Here is a 9,991-nt window from a genome sequence, read left to right as displayed (position 1 = left end):
CCACCCCTCACTACACTTCCCCTCCCTTCCACATCCCCTCCACCTCCCCTCCACCTCCCCTCCACCTCCCCTCCACCCCACCTCCCCTCCACCTCCCCTCCACCTCCCCTCCACCCCACCTCCCCTCCACCTCCCCTCCACCTCCCCTCACCCACCCCTCACTACACTTCCCCTCCCTTCCACATCCCCTCCACCTCCCCTCCACCCCCCCTTAACCTCCCCTCCACCCCCCCTTAACCTCCCCTCCACCCCCCCTTCACCTCCCCTCCACCCCCCCTTCACCTCCCCTCCACCCCCCCCTTCACCTCCCCTCCACCCCCTCCCCTTCACCCCCCTTCACCTTCCCTTCACTCCCCCTTACAACCTCCCACCACCTCCCCCCCTTCCCACCTTCCCACCACCTCCCCCCTCTTCCCACCACCTCCCCCCCCTTTCCACCGCCCCCCCCCTTCCCACCTCCCCCCCTTCCCACCACCTCCCCCCCCCTTCCCACCACCTCCCCCCTCTTCCCCCCTTCCCACCACCTCCCCCCTCTTCCCACCACTTCCCCTCCTCCATCTCCCCCTTCCCCTCCTCCATCTCCCCCCTTCCCCTCCTCCATCTCCCCCCTTCCCCTCCTCCATCTCCCCCCTTCCCCTCCTCCACCTCTCCCCTCCTCCACCTCCCCCCCCTTCCCCTCCTCCTCCACCCCCCCCTTCCCCTCCTCCACCTCCCCCCCCTTCCCCTCCTCCACCTCTCCCTTCCCCTCCCCCCTTACCCTCCTCACCTCCCCCCTTACCCTCCTCACTTCCCCTCCTCCACCTCCCCTTTCCCCATCCCCCCTCTCCCCTCTTCCCCCCCTCCACCCCTCTTTCCCCCCTTCCCCCCTCTTTCCCCCCTTTCCCTCCTCCCCCACCTTTCCCCCTTCACCCCTCCACCCTTTCCCCCACCTCCCCCCTCCCCCCTTCTCCTCCTCCCCCACCTCCCTCTTCCCCCTTCCTCTCCTCCACCTCCCCCTTCCCTTCCTCCCTTCACCTCCTGTCACCACCCCCCCCTTCGCCTCCTGTCACCCCCCTCCTGTCACCCTCCCCTCCCTTCACCTCCTGTCACCCCCCCCCCCCTCCCTTCACCTCCCGGCAACCCCCTCCACCTCCCGTCACCACCCCTTCACCTCTCCCCCTTCACCTCCCCTCACCCCCCCTTCACCTCCCCTCCGCCCCCCCTTCACCTCCCCTCCGCCCCCCCTTCACCTCCCCTCACCATCCCCCACCACCCCCCCCTCACCACCCATCCTCACCTCCCCTCCGACCTCCCCTCCGCCCCCCTTCACCTCCCCTCACCATCCCCCACCACCCCCCCCTCACCACCCCTCCGACCTCACCTCCCCTCCTTCAACGCCTTTCGTCCGCCCTCCCGCCTCTGCCTTTCTCCCGCCCACCGCTCACATCCCCTGCGCCACACAGCCGCCGCACGCACTAAACAGACCTGCCACACTCGACAAACACCCGCCGCCTCTCACCCACCCCACACACTCGACACACACCTGCCGCATCCTGCCCCTACGCAACAATATCACTGACCAGCTGTCACCCGCACTCGCCACACACCCGCCGCCTCACACCCTAGCAGGACCCCGAACCACAGCCAGCACTCACTACCCACGCGCCACCCGTACTGAACACCCACCCGCCGCCTCACACACGCTCACACCCTAGCAGGACACACGCCTCACATTTTTACATCACTTATGTCACCAAAATATACATTGTACTGTGGTGTGTTTACAATAAACCATTTGTATACAACATCGTATTACATTTTATTCCATCTTTCTTTTCAACATTATTATCCAACCTTTACAACAAATAGTCACCTATTGTTCCACCATTTATACATAATACTACCTATTACGCATTTACATCCCGGGCAACGCCGGGTCTCTCAGCTAGTATACTATATTAGTGAAAGCACTGTATGTTTGCCTGCATGCATGCATGCCTGCCTGGATGTCCGGTGTCCCTAGGGGAAATCTCATTGGTCCCTTGGGCCGCCCCCGCACACCTCTCATTGGCCTGAGGCGGAGTGACGGCCAAAGGACACACACACAGGGACACACACACACACACACACACACAGGGACACACACACAGGGACACACACACAGGGACACACACACACAGGGACACACACTCTCCCCCGTCAGTTGGACCGCAGCTCACCTTCCACACACCCCCCCCCCTCCTCTCCCGGTGCCCCTCCTCTCCCGGTGCCCCTCCTCTCCCGGTGCCCCTCACTCTCTCCCCCCTCCCCACCTCACCCAAATCCCCACGCTCCGCAACATCCCCAGCCGCACCATCACCCTCACCGTGCGCCGCGGAGGAAGCGCGGCCCTGCTGCTCAGCAGCAAACTCCAGGCTCCTTCCCCCTCGCGGCGCCGGCCGGGCCTCCTGCTCTCCCCATCACGTGTGACGCTACCGGAGAGGGGAAGCGCGGCGCGGGACTCCCCATCACGTGCGCCGCTACCGGAGAGGGGAAGCGCGGGCCGGGCCTCCTGCTCTCCCCATCACGTGCGCCGCTACCGGAGAGGGGAAGCGCGGGCCGGGCCTCCTGCTCTCCCCATCACGTGCGCCGCTACCGGAGAGGGGAAGCGCGGGCCGGGCCTCCTGCTCTCCCCATCACGTGCGCCGCTACCGGAGAGGAGAAGCGCGGCGCGGGACTCCCCATCACGTGCGCCGCTACCGGAGAGGGGAAGCGCGGGCCGGGCCTCCTGCTCTCCCCATCACGTGCGCCGCTACCGGAGAGGGGAAGCGCGGGCCGGGCCTCCTGCTCTCCCCATCACGTGCTCCGCTACCGGAGAGGGGAAGCGCGGGCCGGGCCTCCTGCTCTCCCCATCACGTGCGCCGCTACCGGAGAGGGGAAGCGCGGCGCGGGACTCCTGCCACTCTTGCCCCCACCCCCCCCAGCTTCCCGAACTCACCTCCTGCCCCAGCCAGATGCCACGGGGTCAAGGTAAGTCACACACCGTCTCCCACCCACGCACTGTCACCCAGTCACCCACACACCCACCCAGTCACTTTCACCCACCCAGTCACCCACCCACCCACTCAGTCACTCACTCAGTCACCCACCCACTCAGTCACCCACCCACTCAGTCACCCACCCACTCAGTCACCCACCCACTCAGTCACCCACCCACTCAGTCACCCACCCACTCAGTCACCCACCCACTCAGTCACCCACTCACTTAGTCACCCACCCACTCACTTAGTCACCCACTCACTCAGTCACCCACCCACTCAGTCACCCACCCACTCAGTCACCCACCCACTCACTCAGTCACCCACTCACTCAGTCACCCACCCACTCACTCACTCAGTCACCCACACACCCACCCAGTCACCCACTCAGTCACCCACTCAGTCACCCACCCAGTCACCCACTCAGTCACCCACCCACACACCCACCCAGTCACCCACCCACACACCCACCCAGTCACCCACCCAGTCACTTTCACCCAGTCACCCACTTTCACCCAGTCACCCACCCACCCACTCAGTCACCCACCCACTCAGTCACCCACCCACTCAGTCACCCACCCACTCAGTCACCCAGTCACCCACCCATTCAGTCACCCAGTCACCCATTCAGTCAGTCACCCAGTCACCCACCCATTCAGTAAGTCACCCATCTACTCAGTCACCCACCCACTCAGTCACCCAGTCACCCACCCATTCAGTCACCCATTCAGTCAGTCACCCAGTCACCCACCCAGTCAGTCACCCACTCACCCACCCAGTCAGTCACCCACTCACCCACCCAGTCAGTCACCCACTCACCCACCCAGTCAGTCACCCACTCACCCACCCAGTCAGTCACCCACTCACCCACCCAGTCAGTCACCCACTCACCCACCCAGTCAGTCACTCACTCACCCACCCAGTCAGTCACCCACTCACCCACCCACCCAGTCAGTCACCCACTCACCCACCCAGTCAGTCACCCACTCACCCACCCAGTCAGTCACCCACTCACCCACCCAGTCACTCACCCACCCAGTCAGTCACCCACTCACCCACCCAGTCAGTCACTCACCCACCCAGTCAGTCAAGTGTCAGTCACCCACCCACCCAGTCACCCATTCACCCACCCAGTCAGTCTCCCACTCACCCACCCAGTCAGTCTCCCACTCACCCACCCAGTCAGTCTCCCACTCACCCACCCACCGACCCAACTCACCCACCCAACCACCGACCCAAAGTCACCCACCGACCCAAAGTCACCCACCCACCGACCCAAAGTCAAACCGACCCAAAGTCACCCACCCACCGACCCAAAGTCACATACCCACCGACCCAAAGTCACACACCCACCGACCCAAAGTCAAACCGACCCAAAGTCACCCACCCACCGACCCAAAGTCAAACCCACCCACCCACTCAGTCAAGTGTCACACACCCACCCAGTCACCCACACACTCAGTCAACTCAGTCACCCACCTAGCTGTCAAGGGGGGGGGGGAAGCCTAACCCTGTCGTACGCCCCCCCAAAATTACATCCCGGGCAACGCCGGGTCTCTCAGCTAGTGTTTTCTAATAAAGACAAGTGCTAAAGTTCCTGGCGCCCTCTTCTGTTCATTAAACTCCCTGACACAAGCTGGCATGAACTCACCATCAACCCTGAGATGCCTAAAGTAACCACAGAGCTAATATACCCCTTTGAATGGGTCTAAACCCTGTCAACACTCACTGAGAAGACTTCTATTTTTCATGTACAACCTATCCCTGATGCCATGGGGGGATACGGGGTGTTGTATATGTAACTCCTCTATTTCTACAGTCTATACGTGCTGTGGTGGGGCCTGAGTCTTTCCTCCCTTAGTACACCATCATTGGACCCCTTGAATAGGGTGACCAGATGACCCCGGTTTTTTTTTTTTGCCCCGTCTTGGTATTCCGCAATCTCTAATTGTCACGGTTTTCTCTGAGCTTGCCGGCCGAGCATACGTGCTAGCGCATGGCTCGTAAGCGCCGATCGCCGGGCAAACGGTCTGCGCTCGCCGACTGGCAAGCTCCCATTGCGCGTGCACGATGGGCAAACTCAGTTTGCCGACACTCGCCTTTTTGCGCATGCGCGACATATGTCCCGGTTTTTCCTGGGAAGAATATGGTCACCCTTCCCTTGAATTAAACCCGACGAGACGTGTGTGTATATTTACTGGTGCTTTATGACCCCTGGGCAACTTTAACCTGGCTGCCTTTACCTCTTATACAAAACAATGTGTGCAACTCACAATAAATAAATAAAGCCCCAGTGTCTTATGCAGAAGCCACATAGGCCAATATTGCCAAGGCTGCGTTGGAGCTCATATCTCACATATTGGCGTTGCAGGCCTGGTAAGGGTTAAACATTTGTGGGATGCGTGGGTAATTTGTAAAGGATACTCAAGTTGCAGGGAAAGGTTGTCTGTGATCGCGTTGCACTTTGACCCCCAGCAAGTGTCTGGATCTCTCTATCCTCTGGGCTCTCCCTCACTCACTCTCACTCTCTCCTCTGTGTAGAGAATCTATTTTCTGCAGCTCTCATTTTCTCTGTCCCTGGCTAGCAGTCTCATACAAGCCTCCTCTTTTTCACCTCTGTGAGTGTCAGGCTGTCTTTGTAGCCCTCTCTCGCTGTCACCTGGGCTGTCTCTCTGTGTGCATCTCAGATTGTCACTCCCTATCTCTATCTGGTCGCAGAATGGCAGTTGGACTCCCTCTGTCTCTCTCAAACTAAGGCCAAGCTCAGACAGGCTGCTGCGTGCGCGCCTCCACCGCGCGCTCCTGCAGCCCAGCGATCTGCGCTCAGACTGCAGGAGTTGGGTCCCGGCGTTTGCGGGGAGGGCGTAACGAACACGTCACGGAAATGGTTCACCTTTATTGTCTGATCCAGCTCACGTGATGCGATTGCAGCCCCAAATTTCAATTTGGGTTGTGGCGACAAAATGTCGCAGCGTCAACGCTGTAGTTTGCCGCCACAAGCAGTTTTCTAGTGTGACAACTGTCATCCACTAGCCTCAAAGAGTGCCGAACGTGCGCGCGCAGTTAAGCGCACGCACGGCGCGTAGCATCCGGTCTGATCTGGGCCATACAGTTCTACAATGAAAGTGTAACAAAAAATAATTTGGGGTCTCTGCTACACTTTCCAGTGCTTCTTTTTAGGATAATTGTTTAATTCATTCCTGAACGAAAATGTTCACATTTGCTGTGTTACCTTCCTTTCTTCCACGGGGGGCCTGCTTTGCAATGCATTATAGGCAGTGATGGGGGTCAATTATATGGTAATTACTTAAACGCTTATGGTAAATTATGAATGTGTTCTTGGCACACAAAAACAAACGTATTACGGTCATTACTTTCTCCCTTTCATTTTTTCAGACTCCGGTGGCATCATTGCTCAGCAGCCGACGTAAAAAATGAGCCAATACTGGAATTTAAACATGGCAGCCCAGAGCGGGAAGCTCTTCAGAAAGTACGTTCCTTTCTCTCTTCTCTTTCCTTCCGCCTTCTGACTTTGCAGCGGGCTCTTCCTTCTAGAGCAGTGGTAGGCCACACGAAAGTGGTATGGTAAAAAAAGCAGCGGTACCTGTCCTTTAGTACCGTCACATTTCGGCCATTTTGTTTCGCACCTATATAGCAGACTGTTGGTTAAACAGGTTTATGCTACAGGAGACCCGGAAGAATGTAATATATTGACACAAGGTGGATTTTTCTCTCTTAGCTCCAGTTTTGTTCCAAAGTTGCCCCGATACGAAGACTGCTTAATGCAGGGGTCCCCAACCTTGTTGTGCCCAAGGGCACACTTGAGAGTGCAGGAGAGAGTGGCGGGCACCAACCAATTAGCACACGCCTTGGGGGGGAGGCTTCAAGTGCCATGCCGGTCTCACTTGCAGATGTGGAAGTTGGGCCCGACGTCCAGCGTGGACCGGCACGAGAGAGAAGCCCGCAGCAGCTGCTGGCGGCACTGCGGTGTGCTACTCATTGGCAGCCGGCGAGTTACCGGTATCTCGTGGGATGTGTTGGAAACCCCTGCTCTACGGCGTATTATCAACTAGTTGGCCAGTCAGTTGTGTTTACCCACAAAAGGATTGATGGGCGCCATGCTGCCCTACGGCACCGCGTTGTGGACCCCTGGCTTAATGTATATATATTTTTAACCACCTGCTCCCCACTTCTATTTAAAGCAACAGTTTATCTAAAAGAGCCCTAAAAGGTGCAATCCCTAGCCAGCTACTTGGATAAGGCCACGTCCATAGCAGGGGAAGCTGCCCTGAGTCGTGCGGACACTCCGCCGTCTTTAGAGGGGGTTGGATTTTTCAGCCGACAGCCAAGCTGTTTTTCAGCGCGCTGTCGGCTGAAAACATCCAATCAGCGCGAAGCAGCGTCAACGTCACGGCGCCGTGACGTTGACATCGGTGCGTCGCGGGCGATTGGCCCAGCGACGTCACTTTTCCGCCTCCTGATCGCGGACGCTGGCTCGCCTGCATGGGCATGAAATCGCTCGTGCTTGATCAGGTGAGCATCAGCGTCCGCGCGGCTCAGCGCTGCTCCACGTTCTATGGACGCAGCCTAACACTGACACCGCTATCATAATACTTGGCTTTTAATTCCTCTGCATCACATGGGCCAATAGGAAGCGGATGATGTCAGTGGTTCGTATTGGTCCGCATAACTTGGGTGATTTACTTCGCCATTTTGCTTTCCCTGGGACTAGAACAGGGGTGGGCGACTGCAGTCCTCAAGGGCCAAACAACGGGTCAGGTTTTCAGGATATACCTGCTTCAGCACAGGTGGCTCAATCAGTTGAGTCACCTGCGCTGAAGCAGGGTTATACTGAAAACTTGGCCCTTGCCCACCCCGGGACTAGAAGAAGCTCCGTTTACCAGTAAGGATCTTGGGAACCAGGAGATAGCCGGAGCGGAAAAGAGAGCGGGTCAGACTTCCTGGTGGATAAATCGGACATGGAGAAATCCCGCATTACATGAACCAATAGAGTTTTGCAGACACATCACTTGGCTATTTTGACATCGTGCTAGGTAATAATTTACTGCGTTGATATATTTTCACCTTCATTAGTTGGCTTCACACAGTGTCTTAGCCAGGAACAGTCAATTATTTACAGGGAAGACCTTTTAAAAATGGCCAAACAAGAGAAAACGGTTTTCATGTAAAATAGTTTTAAGGGCAACAAGATTGAGGTCAAAACAGCTGTCTGTGAGCAGGTTTACATGCTATGCACTTGACCCAGGCTATGGTGAAAAGCTGTGTAATACGGCATGCATTAAGGCTATACGGGTTGTCCATGTTAAAATGGATTTGAGGCAAAAGGTGACACTGTGTGCTCATTTGCATGTAATTTCCCAGAATCCCTTGCTGCAGTGCAAGCACTGCATGCTAAGTAATAATGGAGACAAGCAGGGTTGCAGACCTGTCTGAGAGATGTGAATGTGCTCACAAGTGGCATCTTTATTGGCTGTGTGCCGTTTGATAAAAGATAAAACTGCTTTGCAGAGGAAAGTGAAATAAGTTGCTCTAAATAAGACTGTGGAAGGTACTGCTAGATATTCCAAAGTCAGAATAATTTAACCCTTCGCCCGTCACTAGATTCAGTTCTTTGTATGCAAGGTGTCAGCTTGGGCCAGTTGTTGGCACCTTGTGAAAAAATGTCATCTTCAGAAATGAAATCTGCTCTGTAATTAGGATTGTGTGTTCGGGTAGAACATACAGGACTGGGGCGGGAAGGATCCCTGCCTGGGGTTCTGATGGCTTTTTGTCTTGCATACATTTTTGTATTAGGCACTGCATGATCTTAAGGACAAGACAGAAGAAATCCCTTGCATTGTTGGGGGAGAAGAGGTGTGGACAAAGGATGTGAGATACCAACCTTCGGTAAGATCTCGTCCCTAATTGTTATTTAAAGCTGAAATCCCACATAGCTGAAAAAAGAGGTTTTCTCCGGCGCGAAGACTCAGATGGTAAATTCAGACAGAAAACACAGCAATATTTACCCAGTTATTACTTGACCAAGCGTCCACTAAATAATTGTAGGACACTTACACAATATGTAGTTAGCTGTGTCTCAGATCTGCGTATATGACTATGCTCCCAGATCTTTAGGTGATAACAGTATCTCGGTAAAAATAGAAGAGAAAAAACATGGAATAATAAAGTTTAATAAAAATAAACTGGCATAAAACAGTAAGTTCGCTCACAAACAGCTCTTGCACATTGGCGTTGTGAATAGCTTTCCAGCATGTGACGGCTTAATCCCCCCCTCACTCGGCCCACATATAGTAGGGATCCATTTTTGTATATAACACTCCCTTAATTAATTAGGTCTAGTGGCTAGCGCTGCTTTCTTTTGCACAATCCCACATTGCTAGTTGAATTTCTTAGGGGCCTCTGAATGGGGGAGTGTTTGTCAATCAAGGGTTTTCTTTACCCTTATCCCATCCTGTCCTTATCAGAGAGCCCATATAGAAAAGGTGAAGGTGGGGACGGGGACTCTGGCTTTACAAGAGCTTGCTGATCACAGGGACATCACACAAAAAGAGCAGCCAGACCAAATCAAACCCCTCCCAGGTGTTATAATGAAAAATACTTATAGGTGTCAGGTTTGGGGATTTGGTCCTAGGAAGGATTTCGCCTTTAACAAGTGCTTTAGCTAATCATCATCCTTACGTTGTGAGTTTGGATCCAGTTCTATCTTTTGGGTTTTTGCCTTGTCTTTGTATTGATAAAGTCACAAACCCCCCCTCTAAAGGTCATTTATTTAACACTGATTAAAAAGAGAACCCTACTGATCTCGGAAAATGAACAATACATGACATTCCCTGTTCCACATCAAGATCCCAATAGTGTCAATGTCCTTGCATAAAAATATTACTGTCATTATGCATTCATAAATAACCCTAACAACTCATGCTTCTATGAGCCAAATTGAAAATGGTGAACTTGAGGTGTTACAGGTAAAAACG

General features: G+C 55.0%; 1 protein-coding gene across 1 annotated transcript in view; it reads left to right on the top strand.

Annotated features, from left to right (window-relative positions):
• The first annotated feature begins 6,312 nt into the window (after positions 1–6,312).
• The window catches only part of ALDH4A1 (aldehyde dehydrogenase 4 family member A1), a 58,914-nt gene continuing 55,235 nt past the window's right edge, over positions 6,313–9,991 (top strand). Inside the window, exons 1-2 of the mRNA XM_075606005.1 lie at positions 6,313–6,486; positions 8,811–8,903. Of these exons, the coding sequence (XP_075462120.1) occupies positions 6,328–6,486; positions 8,811–8,903 (252 nt within the window). The 5' untranslated portion in view covers positions 6,313–6,327. The remainder of the gene's footprint in view (positions 6,487–8,810; positions 8,904–9,991) is intronic.

The sequence above is a fragment of the Ascaphus truei genome, chromosome 6 (genome assembly GCF_040206685.1).
Source record: "Ascaphus truei isolate aAscTru1 chromosome 6, aAscTru1.hap1, whole genome shotgun sequence".
Taxonomy (NCBI): domain Eukaryota; kingdom Metazoa; phylum Chordata; class Amphibia; order Anura; family Ascaphidae; genus Ascaphus; species Ascaphus truei.
This window is presented reverse-complemented; position numbering and strand designations above follow the sequence as displayed.